This window comes from Cordyceps fumosorosea (assembly GCF_001636725.1).
Source record: "Cordyceps fumosorosea ARSEF 2679 chromosome Unknown scaffold_25, whole genome shotgun sequence".
NCBI lineage: Eukaryota > Fungi > Ascomycota > Sordariomycetes > Hypocreales > Cordycipitaceae > Cordyceps > Cordyceps fumosorosea.
In genome coordinates this window covers 58,475-72,515 of record NW_017387325.1, presented here as the reverse complement: position 1 = coordinate 72,515, position 14,041 = coordinate 58,475, and the positions used below count along the sequence as shown (strand labels likewise).

General features: G+C 57.7%; 8 protein-coding genes across 8 annotated transcripts; 3 read left to right on the top strand and 5 right to left on the bottom strand.

The window, feature by feature from the left end:
• Positions 1 to 599: 599 nt before the first annotated feature.
• ISF_07894 (hypothetical protein) lies at positions 600 to 1,094 on the bottom strand (the record flags this gene model as incomplete). The annotated part of the gene is made up of 2 exons (XM_018851497.1): positions 600 to 1,022; positions 1,062 to 1,094. The coding sequence occupies 2 exons, from the start codon at positions 1,092 to 1,094 to the stop codon at positions 600 to 602; spliced, it is 456 nt and encodes a 151-aa protein (XP_018701236.1).
• An 871-nt stretch (positions 1,095 to 1,965) lies between these two features.
• Positions 1,966 to 2,975, top strand: ISF_07893 (short-chain dehydrogenase; the record flags this gene model as incomplete). Its single annotated transcript, XM_018851496.1, has 5 exons — positions 1,966 to 2,145; positions 2,210 to 2,264; positions 2,324 to 2,407; positions 2,457 to 2,525; positions 2,575 to 2,975. 5 exons carry the CDS (start codon positions 1,966 to 1,968, stop codon positions 2,973 to 2,975), a joined length of 789 nt encoding a protein of 262 aa, XP_018701235.1.
• Positions 2,976 to 3,314: 339 nt separating this feature from the next.
• Positions 3,315 to 5,176, top strand: ISF_07892 (Arylsulfotransferase; the record flags this gene model as incomplete). The annotated part of the gene is made up of 3 exons (XM_018851495.1): positions 3,315 to 3,885; positions 4,040 to 4,105; positions 4,173 to 5,176. The coding sequence occupies 3 exons, from the start codon at positions 3,315 to 3,317 to the stop codon at positions 5,174 to 5,176; spliced, it is 1,641 nt and encodes a 546-aa protein (XP_018701234.1).
• Positions 5,177 to 5,643: 467 nt separating this feature from the next.
• ISF_07891 (hypothetical protein) lies at positions 5,644 to 5,908 on the bottom strand (the record flags this gene model as incomplete). Its single annotated transcript, XM_018851494.1, has 2 exons — positions 5,644 to 5,656; positions 5,715 to 5,908. 2 exons carry the CDS (start codon positions 5,906 to 5,908, stop codon positions 5,644 to 5,646), a joined length of 207 nt encoding a protein of 68 aa, XP_018701233.1.
• Positions 5,909 to 6,917: 1,009 nt separating this feature from the next.
• ISF_07890 (Alkylmercury lyase) lies at positions 6,918 to 7,595 on the top strand (the record flags this gene model as incomplete). Its single annotated transcript, XM_018851493.1, has 1 exon — positions 6,918 to 7,595. One exon carries the CDS (start codon positions 6,918 to 6,920, stop codon positions 7,593 to 7,595), a length of 678 nt encoding a protein of 225 aa, XP_018701232.1.
• A 295-nt stretch (positions 7,596 to 7,890) lies between these two features.
• Positions 7,891 to 9,029, bottom strand: ISF_07889 (Pyridoxal phosphate-dependent enzyme, beta subunit; the record flags this gene model as incomplete). Its single annotated transcript, XM_018851492.1, has 2 exons — positions 7,891 to 8,698; positions 8,740 to 9,029. 2 exons carry the CDS (start codon positions 9,027 to 9,029, stop codon positions 7,891 to 7,893), a joined length of 1,098 nt encoding a protein of 365 aa, XP_018701231.1.
• Positions 9,030 to 9,619: 590 nt separating this feature from the next.
• On the bottom strand, positions 9,620 to 11,136 carry ISF_07888 (Ketol-acid reductoisomerase; the record flags this gene model as incomplete). Its single annotated transcript, XM_018851491.1, has 5 exons — positions 9,620 to 9,647; positions 9,721 to 10,388; positions 10,437 to 10,715; positions 10,785 to 10,816; positions 10,926 to 11,136. The coding sequence occupies 5 exons, from the start codon at positions 11,134 to 11,136 to the stop codon at positions 9,620 to 9,622; spliced, it is 1,218 nt and encodes a 405-aa protein (XP_018701230.1).
• A 1,640-nt stretch (positions 11,137 to 12,776) lies between these two features.
• On the bottom strand, positions 12,777 to 13,549 carry ISF_07887 (Ubiquitin-conjugating enzyme/RWD-like protein; the record flags this gene model as incomplete). Its single annotated transcript, XM_018851490.1, has 4 exons — positions 12,777 to 12,929; positions 13,028 to 13,317; positions 13,380 to 13,458; positions 13,529 to 13,549. 4 exons carry the CDS (start codon positions 13,547 to 13,549, stop codon positions 12,777 to 12,779), a joined length of 543 nt encoding a protein of 180 aa, XP_018701229.1.
• Positions 13,550 to 14,041: the final 492 nt, after the last annotated feature.

Genomic DNA, 14,041 nt, shown 5'->3' with positions numbered 1-14,041 from the left:
CGGATCGAATACAAGTAAATCCTCTGATTGGACCGATGTTGTGTTATGTCGACGTCGACAGGCCTAGCGTTTGCTTCATCGCCTCACCATGTCTGTCGCAGCAGATGGAGCTCAGCGTCGGATTACTCAAGGCCAGAACGACCCTATCAGGATTACATTACGCGGCTTACTCAAGTCAAAGACGCAAACTCACCCATTGTCCTGTTGCAATTGAGGCGTATACAAGACTATTTTATTCCTATATAACCCAGAACTGTCTGGCCTTGTTCAAGTACCACCAATGTTTCCATCCGCAACCCCCAACTACCCTAAAGTGTACATCACAAGGCGGCAGATGACAATGGCCAACGATACCCGCCAAGGCTACGCGCCGTTTGACCTATTTCCATACAATCCATCGCAGCCACCGGCTTTTACATTTGTCGCGCTATTTGCCTTGGTCGCCGTTCTACACCTCGCAGCAATGTTTCCGTATCGGTGCTTCTTCCCGATGCCCCTCATCATCGGCTGTGGTAGTAAGTTGGCTGATATCATTCTGAGGACGGCATACTCACCAGAAATCCACAGTGGAAGCGGGCGGCTACTTCTTCCGATCGCAATCACACGATGACGTGAGACGAACACTGCCCTTCATCATCCAGAACCTGCTGATCCTGGCCGCGCCGCCCTTTCTTGCTGCCAGCATCTTCATGTCCCCGCGTCGCATCGCGAGGGTCCTCGATGTGGAAGATCTCGTGCTGATGCGCAAGCTTGCCTCGAAACTCTTCGTTGTGGTCGACGTCGCCTGTCTCGGGACGCAAGTGGCGGGCGCGATCATGTCTGGTAGCGAGAACGTCGACGAGGGGCACCGAGGGGAGACAATCATCATCGCCGGGCTCGTGGTGCAAATCGTTTCCTTTTGCTTCTTCGCGCTCTGGGCGGGAAGCTTGCAGTGGCGGCTTCGGAGCGCGGCGTGCGACGGATCGCGCCTCGTCCAGCTGCATTGGAGGCGTAGCATAAACGCCCTCTGTTGCATCAGCGTCCTATTTATCATCCGCAGTGTCACCCGCATCATCGAATACCGACAAGGCTCCGAGGGCGAGTTGCTGTCCCATGAGGTCTATCTGTACGTCCTTGATGGTGCCGTCATGCTAGCCATTGCCGTTCTATTCTTAATCTTCCACCCCGGAAGATTAGGTTTTCAAGCACGTAGGCTGGTAGAGAAGGGATATGGGTGCATGGGTGATGAGATTCACTTACAGCGAGTTGATTCAATAGCAGCCATACCAGCTCCTCCTCGCGCTGCACGGGCGGGCTAAGGCGCACACGCAGAGGCCTGAGTGGTTGGGACGTGTCGCTGCCAAAAGGAAGGATACCGGCTCGAGAGTTTCGGTTCTCAGCCAAATTTAGCCCGATACATCTACCAGAAAACGCAAAAGGTTGCTATTTATACCACGCGATATCTTCTTGCTTGAGCGTGAGATGGCAATAAACCGGACGGGGTTTTTCTGTCGAGGGGGCATCGTCTCTTTTGTGTATAACTAGGCGCTGCATACTACATAGGTAGGTACTCACAAGCCAGAAGAGAGGCTATACAGTTGGCAAAGGTACCTACATAGCACTTAGCCTGCAGGCTGATCGCGCCCCATCACTCCCTTAACTCTCTCAACTCGTCCTCGGCTGGAAGAAAAGGAAACTTCCGGACGCTTGCTTTCCTTGGTCCCAAGTAAGGATAGGATGGATGGTTTGTCGAAATACCCGTCGGGTGCGTAATCTATGTAGCCCAGTGTAGCCCGAACCCGAGCCCCCCTCACGGCTTTTATGACCCCGCGCCGGCCCGTCGCCGCCGACGCCATTTTAAATCGGGCCACTGTCGTCCGGTGCCGGGGCCAAAGGTATGAATGAGCAGCCTGCCATCCATCACCTGCAACCCGCATCATCCAACAACAGGGCCATACACATCATCACCACGAACACGAAACAAACATGTCGATGAACTTTGACGACTGCGCGACCGTCCGCGAGGGCTTCCCCCGGCCCTTCCCGGACACCCCGGCCAACGTGCTCGAGCAATTCAGCATGCGCGGCAAGGTTGCCGTCGTCACCGGCGCGGCCGACGGGCTGGGCTACGCCGTGGCCGAGGCCATTGCGGAAGCTGGTGGTGACGTGGCGGGGGGGGGGGGGGGTTGGCCAGCTAATATTTAGTAGAAATGATGCTGCCATTGCCAAGGCTAAAGCTCTCGGCGACAACTGCAGTGTCCGGACAGTGGCCTACCAGGTTGACGGTGCGTAGACGCCGCCGGCCGTCCCGTCCTCAGAAGCATATGCTGACTGAAGTGATCAGTCTCCAACCCGGAACAGGTGCAAAACGTCATTGCAAAAGTCGCCCAAGATTTTGGCAAGATTGACGTTTTTGTTGCAAATGCTGGTAATTCTTGTTGATCTTCTTTACAATACTCTGCGCTCACCACCGTCAGGAATGGCCATTTCCAAACCTCTTCTGGAGCAGACGCTGCCCGAGTTCGACAAGCAAATGTCAGTCAATGGTACGCACCTACCCCTCTAGTCTACCAACCAGCACATCTCATCAGACAGTCAACGGCGTCGTCTACTGCGCCAAGCAGGTCGGCGCCGTCTTCAAGTCGCAGGGCTTCGGCAACCTCATCATCACCTCGAGCATGAGCGGCCACATCGTCAACGTGCCGGCCGACCAGCCCATCTACAACGCCACCAAGGCCTTCGTCACGCACCTTGGCAAGTCGCTGGCGCGCGAGTGGCGCGACTTTGCCCGCGTCAACGTCGTCTCGCCGGGCTTCTTCGACACCAAGATGGGCGCCGGCCCGGCCGCGGTCAACGAGGCGTACAGGATGGCGGCGCTCGGCCGCCAGGGACACGTCAAGGAGATCAAGGGGGTTTACCTGTACCTGGCCAGCTCCGCGTCGTCGTACATGACGGGATCGGACGTTTTGATTGACGGGGGGTATGTGCTGCCGTGAGCACGCAATCATGTAAAAAACACGGACTTATATTAGGGTTGCGCGGTCGTCGTCATAAACATGCTCGGCCGCCAACGTGGCTGTCGAGTCGATCCAGTATTCTAGGAATGCTTAATACCTCACTCATATGACGTGATTGGAGGCAGCCGCCTCGTCTGTATATTATTATAGACATATCAGCCGATTAAACTGGCTTTGAGGAAGAGCATTTTTGAAACTCATCAATAAATTTTCGAGTATAGAGTCTCATCCTTTAACTTTCGAAGTGTACGCACTGCAGCTTGTTCTTATACAATGGTCCGACACTGACATGTCCAGCTGTCGAACCGAGCAACCATCATGAAGGCCTTCCTTGGGCTCTTCATCACAGCAACTGCGCTGCTTCCGGCCGTCACCGCAGACTGGCAGTTCAGGTCCCGGCCCGACCTCGCGCCGCCGCGCCTCAACATCACCATCCCCGCCACCGACGCCGTCGACGCCGGCTACCTCTTCCTCACACCTTTCGCCGGCCTCGCCGACACGCCGACCGCGCAGCACGGCCCCCGCCAGGCCGCCCCGTACATCTTCCGCGACGACGGCGACCTGGTGTGGTCCGGGTACGCGGCCTTTAGCGTCTGGGCGGTCAACTTCCAGGCGGCCCGGTGGAGGGGCCGCGACGTGCTGTTCGCCTTTGAGGGCGACCACAACGCGGGCTACGGTCATGGGCATGGACACTTTACGTTCCTCGACCAGCATTACGAGACGGTTCGAGAGCTGCGCGCGGGGAACCACAGACTAGCGTACAAGCACGAGTTCCGCATCGTGGACGAGGAGACGGCGCTGATTCAGGTGTACCAGCCCGTGCCCCGGGATCTGTCGAAGTGGGGAGCCGGCCCGGACCAGCAATGGATCGTCAATGCTATTTTCCAGGGTCAGTGGTGATGTTTGCAGTGTTTGTCTGGTTCAACTTGCTCTGGTTTCTGCTGTTCTGTTCTGTTGTTTCTTCGGTCACAGCGTTGGCCGCAAGCAGCACCACCTCCCCATACATTCCATCGTCCGTGTTTCTTTTGGCTGACTACCTTTAGAGCTTGACATTTCCACCGGGAAGGTCCTCTTCGAATGGTCCAGCCTGGATCATGTATCCCCTGACGGTAAGCTACCCCCGAAGCCAACCCGCGCAGCCGCTGACCGAACCCACGGCTAACATCCGCCCCCCAGAGGCCGTGCTCGGCATCAACCCCGGCCACGCCGGCTCCGGGCGCAACTCCTCCGACGCCTGGGACTACTTCAAGATCAACAGCGTCGACAAGGATGCCCGCGGCGACTACCTCGTCTCCGCCCGCGACGCCTGCGCCATCCTCAAGGTCAACGGCACCGACGGCTCCGTCATCTGGCGCCTGCACGGCAAGCGCAGCGACTTTTCCCTCGGCCCCGGCGCGTCCTTTTGCTTCCAGCACCACGCGCGCTGGCTGTCCCAGGACTCCTCCACCGGCGTCGAGGTCATCAGCCTCTTGGACAACTCGGCCCACGGCACCGAGCGCAACAGCGGCCGCGGCGTGCACACCGCGCCGACCAGCAGCGCCAAGATCCTCCGACTGGACACCCGCGCGCGCCGCGCGGAGCTGCTCGCCAAGTACACCCCGCCCCCCGGAGGCGACGCGTTGTCCAAGTCGCAGGGCAGCGCGCAGGTGCTCCCCAACGGCAACGTCCTGGTGGGCTGGGGCTCGGAGGGCGCGGTGACGGAGTTCGCGGCGGGCGGCGAGCCGGTGTTCCACGCGCGGCTGGACTCGGGCGCGCTGGCGGAGGGGGTGCAGAACTACCGCGCGTTCCGGTTCAACTGGACGGGCCTGCCGAGCGAAGACCCGGCCATCGTCGCGCTGGCGGGCGCGGGCGGCACGACGGTCTACGTCTCGTGGAACGGCGACACGGAGACGGCACTCTGGCGGTTCTACGCCGAGGCGGAGGGACGTGGCGGATTCGAATCTCGGAGGCTTCTCGGCGAGGTGAAGCGCAAGAGCTTTGAGACGTCCCTCTTTGTGCCCGGCAAGAGGCTTGAGGCCGTCTCTGCAGAGGCGCTGGACGCCGCGGGCAAGCACCTCGTGTCTACCGCGTCGGTCAAGACGGAGCCCGACATTGTCCCGTTTCGTTCCGGGGAAAAGGTGCTCGCGAAGACCATGGGAAGAGTGTGGGAGCAAAGGATTCTCAAGAAGACGAAATTTTAGCAGGTCAAGGTCTGCAGGAGCTCATCGAACCCTGCCTCGGACCTGGGGGCGGATGCTGGCCACTTGTGATGCCGCTTGAAGGCGTATCCCTATCGGTCCTATTCGCTCATTCACCGCAGTTTTCGTATCCAAGTATTAGCACTACTTAGCCAGTTCCGACGACATATATGCAGGTTTACATATTTGTTTAGTGATGCTACCGAGCAACCGGTTAGGCTCCAGACCTGACAGACTATGCGACCACACCATGCGACAGGCACAGATTGGGCATCATTCATCCGATTAATAATGAGAAGATAATACAAAGGAAGGGGCAATTCTAGTTGACTTTCAAGTGTCAAATCATCCGGACTGGTTCGCCCACAAACACAGGACCTTCACTGAAGGCTTTATGAGCGTCGGGTGCCATGGCAGCAGCATCTTCCGTCGATCGGCCGATACATGGCCCGGTACGACCCCCTACCTGATCAACGCCGACTCCTGAAAGGGCGGTATTTGTCAGTAGATATACACCAACACTGTTCAGGAAGCGACTTACCAGCTGTCCGGCTGCAAGCACTTTCGACACTTGTGAGAGGACGTCTTCTCCTCCAGCCGCTTCCAGGTGGTGTCGCTGCAACGCAGCTCAACCTTGCCGGCGTGGTAGGCGCACAGCACGAACTCGGTGTCGATGGCGTGGCCGCAGCGGTAGTGGATGTAGTACTGCGTGCAGACGGACTGTTGCGGAGGCATCTTGGGGTTGCGGGAGAGATAGTCGAGGATGGCAGGAGCAGAGGTGGTGAAGGCAGTAGGTTTGCTGTACGATGACGAGAAAGCTTTCGGAGATGGGAACTGGGCGAGGATTGTCTTGAGAACCTGGAAAAGTCCATCTGTATGTACCCTCACTTCATCATAGGAACTCGTGTCACCTCTTGGCTGTGAATGTGCGATGAGACGCAAGCGACTGAGTCACGACGAGAGTACAGAGGCCGGCGTGCAACAGCGCGTCGACCTCTAATGGTATACAGCATGTCTGTCCATTTGCTAGACGCCGGCCGCCAAAGTCCGAAGCCAGACTGCGTGTTTGCAAACATGGAAAAGTTCTCGAGCTTCGCTGTTTGAAGGAAGGGCATTATTAGCCCGGCCAGTCCACTCACTCACTCACTACCAGATCAACAACCTGTAAGAACCAGCCGACGCCCTCTACTTCATCATCTACTTTCCAATTGCGCAAAGGAAGAAAGAAATAACCCAGGATTTTATGAGAGCAAATTCAGAGCACTTGATAATATTCACTTAATTACGACAACGGATATTATACATGTCATGTTGGGTCAGATCGAGACGGGCCGAGACTACATTACATATACTAATAATTGTCATCCAGTGTAGACAGGGCGCGCCCTTTAATTATTAGTGGCAACACAGCGCATTAATGGCCTGCATGGGATGGTATTTACGGGCGTCGCACTATATCGTGGCTACAGTAGTATGAGTTTCCTGCTAGGGAACTAGCGTGGGCGGTTGAGGTTTAATATAAAAGTCCAATACATCCCTTCGCTACCTACGGTGGTTTGGATTTCACCTTGACGCTAATAAGTCCATCACTTCCGCCTGTCTTCCATTCATAATCGTCTTTACACTTGCAGTACCTTTCATAATATGTATAGCCGAGACTAGCTCTACGCTGTCTGTCCATCGATACAAGTGAAATCCACCCCGTTGCAGCAAGCGCAAGCACCACACGGAAAGGCTCGCAACCATGGATCATTCCAGCCTGCACGAATTCATCATCTCCTCCTTTCTCAACAACCACCGGCCGCCGACGGTCAACGAGGTCGCCACCCGCTTCGAAACGGATGTCGCTACGGCGCGGTGTGGCCTACAAGCTCTGGCAGACTACCATGGTGTTGTGCTGCACCCCAAGTCTGATGAGGTGTGGGTTGCTCACCCATTCTCCGCGTCGCCTACAACCTGCGTCGTGTCTTCAAACGATGGCAAGTGGTGGGGAAACTGTGCTTGGTGCTCCCTCGGAGTGATGCAACTCATCGGTGGAAGCGCAACCCTCCGTACAAAGACTGGCGCCATTGGTGATGAGGTGTCTATTACGGCCAGGAACGGACAGCTCGTGGATACGGACTTCGTGATACACTTCCCAGTCCCTATGCGAAATGCCTGGGATAACGTCATCTACACTTGCTCAGTGCAGCTGGTATTTCACAATGAAGCTGAGGTGGACGAATGGTGTGCTACCAGAGGCATTCCAAAGGGAGATGTACGCCCAATCAAGCAGATTTGGGACTTTGCTGCCGAATGGTACGGCCGCCATGCTGATGCAGACTGGACGAAATGGTCCCTGTCTGAGGCGACAGAAATCTTCGAGCGCCATAAACTGACAGGTCCCATCTGGGCGATTAGTCACGAGGCTGGACGCTTCTGAGCATCCTTACTCGCATCTGACTTGGGGACCTGCCGTGGTAAGAGCCGTAAAAAGCTCTGATCCAGAGGACTTTAGACACAATTGCTACTACCCAACACAAAAGCCGTCCTCCTGCGCTTACCAACATGTCATGCCAACCAACTTGGCGGACAACATTCCCTTAGAATGGCAGTTTACTTATAGACGAATATACTATACATATAGCTGCAGAGACGAGTATGATGCGGATTCCATATACACATTGAAGCACCTTCCCCCCCCCCCCCTCCTCTCCACGCTCCCTGTCACCATCCCATCACGTCTCCATCCCCTCCTTGTCCCCGAACAGCTTCACCAGCGCATCCGTGCCTACATTCCCACCGCTGAGCACGATGCCCAGATCCCAGCCCTCCTCGCCCGCCTCCCTCTCCACCATCGCGCGAAAGTCCTCGTCGAACAGCGCCACCGCCAGCGGCACGCACGCGCTCGGCTCCACCACCATCTTCATCCGCTCAAACACCAGCCTCATCGCCGCCAGGATCTCCCCCTCCGTCACGCTGTACAAGGCCTTTACCAGCCGCCGCCCGTAAATCACGCCCCAGTTGTGCGCGCCCAGCGGCGTGCGCAGCCCGTCCGCGACGGTCCGCGAGCTCACCTCCGTGATGCGCGCGCCGGCCGCGAAGCCGCGTCGCGCGTCGTCGGCGCCTTGGAACGACGGTTCCGCGCCAAAGACGCGCACGCCCGTACCCTCGCACGCGAGCGCCACGCCGGCGAGCATCCCGCCGCCGCCGCACGGCGTCATCACCGCGTCCAGCGTCGTCTTCGTCTTCGTCTTCGTCTTCCCACCCACCCGGCGGTAAGGGTTCTTGGAGGGCGCCATCATCTCGGCGACCTGCTCCTGCAGCTCCAGCGCCATGGTGCCCTGCCCGAGGATGATGTCCGGGTGGTCGTAGGGTGGCACGAGGCGCGCGCCGGTGGCGGCGACCACCTCGGCGGCGACCACCTCGCGCTCGGCGGCGGTGCTCCCGCTGAAGACGACGTGCGCGCCGTAGCCCCGCGTGGCGGCGACCTTGGCCGGCGCGGACACGGAGGGCATGACGATGTGCGCGGGGAGGCCGTGCTCCCTCGCCGCCAGCGCGAGTGCTTGCCGCCGCCGGCCACCCACTCGTCGTCGCTCAGCAGCCGGGCGACGGCGTGGAAGGCGCCGCGGGCCTTGAAGGCGCCGACGCGCTGGAGGTTCTCGCACTTGAACCAGAGGCGCAGCTTGGGCCGGGCGGGCGTCGCGGCGCGGTCGGCGAAGCGGGTGCCGGCGAGGTCGGCGCGGGGCGTCGAGGCCAGCAGGGTGAGCGCCTGCGAGGTGACGACGGGGGTGCGGTGGACGTGCGGCGCGATGAGGGCGTGGGCGGCCTGCACGGAGGCGCGGGTCAGCGGCGGGGTGGTGGACAGGTCTGCCATGGTGGTGGCTGCATGGATGTTAGGGGGAGGGGGTGATGTGAAGGAGAGGTGAGATGCAAAGGAGAGGAGAGATGTAAAGGAGAGGAGTGAAGACGGCTATTTGTATCTTGGATGAGGCATCAAGAACGGCGTTTGCCCCGCCATGGTATGGTATATAGGTAGTCTGGTGGTGAGTTTACCCCACAAAGACGTTGGTTACAGAAAGGGCGCGCTGCCTGTCTAGAGAAGCGTCGAGAAGAACAGTCCTTTTCAACAGAGTTAAACGTAGCCATTAGCACATCTCAACACTCTAGAATGTGTTGCAACCTGTTAGATATTACTTGAGGGTTTTAACGTCTTCCAAAATTATACAGTTCGTCTTCGTGTGTTGCCCTCGGGTCACCATGGTGTACAAACCCCCCAGCGTCACCAGCATTCACAAATGGACAAAGGCGCAATCAAGGCCGTTCATTGATAGTACAGCTACTCAAGTATCAAAACTCCACGGTAATGCTCGATGAAGAGCACACCATCTTTTTTTTTTGTGTCGCATACATGGTAAACAAAAAAGTCTCTTTCTCCTCAGCTATTCACACGCCATCGGGCATCGCTTATTTTTGGTTCTCGGGGCGGAGGGAACTATACGCAGTCACTGTTAGCTTTTTGAAAAACATCATCTCGAATGTGAGTCTGGCTAGTAGGTCAAACTTACCGGACGGCCTTGCCGGCTCTCCAGATCTCGAGGTTGCGGATCTCCTCCATCTCGGCCTCGTACCTCTGGCGGTAGTCCTGCTGGCCGTTGTAGTCGAGCGAGCGCTGCGTCTCGGTGCCGTCGCGCACGCTGTCGTACAGGTTGTTGAAGACGGGCTTGAGCGCATCCTTGAACTTGGGCGTCCAGTCAATGGCGCCGCGGCGCGCCGTCGTCGAGCACGCCTCGAACATCCAGTCCATGCCGTTGGCGCCGATCAGAGGGTACAGCGACTGGGTCGCCTCCTCGACGGTCTCGTTGAAGGCCTCGGACGGGCTGTGGCCGCGCTCGCGGAGAACCTCGTACTGCGCAAGGAACATGCCGTGGATGCCGCCCATCAGGCAGCCGCGCTCGCCGTACAGGTCCGAGTAGACCTCCTTCTCAAAGGTGGTCTTGTACAGGTAACCCGAGCCGATGGCCACGCCCATGGCGATGGCCTTCTCCTCGGCCTTGCCGGTGACGTCCTGGAAGACGGCGAAAGACGAGTTGATGCCGCGGCCCTCGCGGAAGAGGGAACGCACGGTGCGGCCGGAGCCCTTGGGCGCGCACAGGATGACGTCAATGTTCTTGGGGACGTCGACCTTGGTCTTGTCCTTGAAGACGGGGGAGAAGCCGTGCGAGAAGTAGAGGGTCTGCACAGTTAGCTAGGCTCAATTTGCAGCAGAATTGGAGGAGCATACCTTGCCCTCGGTGAGCTGGGGCTTGATGGCGGGCCAAGTCTCGGACTGGGCGGCGTCGGAGAGCAGGTTCATGATGATGGTGCCCTTGCCAATGGCCTCGTCGACCTCGAAGAGGTTCTTGCCGGGGACCCAGCCATCCTGGACGGCGTCCTTCCAGGACTGGCCGTTCTTTCGGACACCGACGATGACGTTGAGGCCGTTGTCGCGGAGGTTGAGGCCCTGGCCGTGGCCCTGAGAGCCGTAGCCGATGAGCGCGAGGGTGTCGTTCTTGAAGTACTCCTGTGAGGCGTGTTAGAAGACCGACATGGTGGCCAATTGAGGCGTTCAAAAAAACCAGGAAAAACTTACAAGGAGCTTCTCCTGGGGCCAATCGGCGCGCTCTGTGAATTTCTTGGGTTAGTCGATATCCGGTCACGTTGACAGCTGCCCGTTTGCGCTGTTTGCCAGTTCCTCGGCTAGAGTCGCCAGGATTCACACAAAACTACGTACCATAGACGTCCTCGGGGTGGCCAGCAAAGTCAATGGTCTTCATGCCACGGACCTGCTGCTGCTGGACGCCGGCGACGGCGCGGGGAGCAGCGACAGCGGCGCGGAGAGCGCTGCGGGCGACAGAGTAGGCGGCGCGCTGCTGGACAGGAGCGGCGGCGAACTGGCGGGCGAGGGGACCGCGGAGGGTCTTGGAGAAAGCTCTCGAAGCCATTGCGAGTGTGTGTGTGTGTGTGAGGAATGAGATAGGGAAGAGAAAGAGACAAGCTCAATTGGGATGAGGCTTGGGGAGATGGAATTGGTGATGAGGGAGGAAGAGGGAAAAAAAGCTAGGACAGACGGGAAGCGGACGGATTGAGTTTTGAGTAGCAAGATAAAATCAACTGGGATCGGTGGTAGGCCGGAATGGGGGGGGCTTGTGTGTGGCCGGGCTACTGCTGCTACTGGTACATTGGAGCTACCAGTATTGCTGGGGCAGCCAAAAAAGCACCGAGATCGGGGCAGCCCAGCCAGCTTGCCCGCCATACTCGAGCCTGTGAGGAGCGAATTTATTTACAAGGGTCCATCCAGCACGCTGAAGCTCGGTCCACCTGGAGCCTCTCAGCACTCAAAAAGCCAGGCTACAGCGACCTGCATCCCCTGTGGCATTCATTGCACGTAAAAAAGTGGACTGCCCTGCCCACATGTGAAATCGCAAGAATCAGCGGGGGAATCTGCTCTCAAGCCCAGTCGGTCCGTCACTTCAACTCAAGATGCTCCCAAACATCAACCTCATGAGTTCAGTCCATTTCCCACAAACTCAATTCTCACATGATGAAGCCTCTCATCTCCCTGAGCACCCCTTCCTTTCTCCCACCGCCTAGCATTTCCCAGCTTCTCACTGGACAACCGGGCTGGCTCCGGGCTAAGCTGGTAAAAGAAGAAGCGGGGCGGCAATGGCAAGGGGGCCTTGCGATAGCGGACGTCTGACTCTCTTTGCGGCCCCTCGGAGCGGTACCGGGGGAAGAAGGAGTGAAGCATCCAAGGACAAGTCGTTTTCGCGGGATTAACACCGGCACGTCTCCGTTGTCGCGGCGGCCAATTCAGTCCGCTCATAATACGGGTAGCTTTTAAACTCTGGTTAGAACACCTTGGTCATTCTGTAAAACGTATCTACACCTGCCAATGCCCTCACCACGGAAGATGAGGGTGTGGCGGTGGCACGCGACTTTTGGCCGATCGGACAAGTCGCAAGCCTGCTCTCTCCGTCAACTCCCAGAAAGACATCTTTGAGCCCACAAGGCCAAGCGCAACCGAGATGGCAGACGGCTAAAATGACATCCGGGCTGCGGTTAGGCGGGCGAAGGCTCACCGGGAGCTGGTTATGCTGACCTCCATCCTCTGAGGATTGCACCGCGACGGCTTCTCCAAACACAACCAGAGACTTGCGGCCTTTCGATCAATATGCTCGAGCAAAGCACCAGCCGACGACCAGGCCATCACCCCCGGCCCGACCGCTACGAACCGACCAAGAAAACACGTCACAACCCAGAATGTTCTTGAATAATGCCAATGCAATCGCCATTGAAGAAAAAAATGCTCACGTCTAGTTGCAAACCATGAAAAAGTCGCAGTCCTCGCCTCGTCCACCCCATCCCATGCATGGCCTATGCTATCTTGTCTTTCAATGCGCTCGCCGAAAAAAAACATCTTCTATTTGATTATGTTTTTTTGACGGCGTCCTCCTTCCCACCTTTCCTCGACAACCCCCCTGTTAAACCAGCATTACCAAAAAGTATTGCCGCTTCGCCTTGTCATTATTCGTATCCCGCTCTGGGTATCGCCTCGGGCCTGGCTTCCCTCCCTCGTTCGCGTCTATTTCAGCACACGATCGTAGTACATGCCCTTGATGGCGCCGCCGCCCATGGCCGCGCGCACGTTGCGCTTGAACGTGTCGCGGGCGTTGCGCAGGTCGTCGGCGGCTTCCTTGTTCAGCGGGTCCGAGGCGTTAGGCTCGAGGAACAGAAACTTCATTTGCGAACTTGTCATTAGCCTTCCCCCGTACCCCAGTCGACCAATACGTTTTCTCCTGCTTTGCGGGGTAATGGACAGAGAAGCATGCATACCTGTAGTCCGACAATCACGGCGTTGAGATTCAACACGGGCTTCCAGTCCTCGCGTAGAATGTTCAGACACACCTTGCCCTCCAGGTCAATGTTGGGGTGGTAAATCTTCTCCCGGCACTGGACCTTGGGCGGCTCGTGTGGAAAGTTCTGGTTGATGGCGAAGCTGAAGGTGAACCGCCCCTCGCGGTACATGCCCTCGTCCGGCTCGATCGTCAGGATGAAGTTGAGGATGTCGTCGGGGTCCGGGAACTCGGTCGTCATGGTCTTGCCCAGGGCGAGCTCTGAGAGGTCTGCCGGTACTTGGTTAGCATCACATCGGCATCTCACTCGGCCCGTGCCTCGATAAACGCACCCTTTTGTACGCGCAGCTGCGCCGCCGTCACCTTCTTCTTCTTGCCCTCTGCATTCTCAGCATCCTTTTGCTCCTTCTTCTGTATTGCCGTGAGGAGGTACCGTGTCAGCCACTACCAGTCTCTTGGAAGAGCGAGGATACCAACATACCATAGACCAAATTTTCAGCATCTTGTCTGTAGTCAAGCTGCCCAAGCCCGGGCAACAAATAATATATGAATGTATATGGAACTTGTTTCGAAAAGTGTTGTAAGGAGAGTCGAAACGTGCTCAGCAGCTGCCGACGTGCTGGCTTCGTCCGGGAGTATGCTTTTTGGCGGGGTAGCGCGCTCGTAGTATGGCGTGCAGTCGAACCGCCCGTCGCTAGGTCGAAAGGAAAACCGTCTTATCGCTCGAGGCAGGTCACACTGGTTGCAAAAATAAACAAATTCCACGTTCCCGCAAAAAGACAGGTAAGGGGTTGCCTTGTGCAGAGGTCAGATTTCTCGGGCTGCGGTGGGATTCTGGCGCCTCCCCCGCCACTCGTCCTGTATAAGGTATGGGCCACAACGGTAGGCTGGCGGCAGCTCGCGACACCGCCCGCCCGATTAGGCAACCGTGCCAGTCTCTGATAACCTGGCGCCCTTGCGTCATGCCGAGGCGCCCGATTACCAACATGGTCAG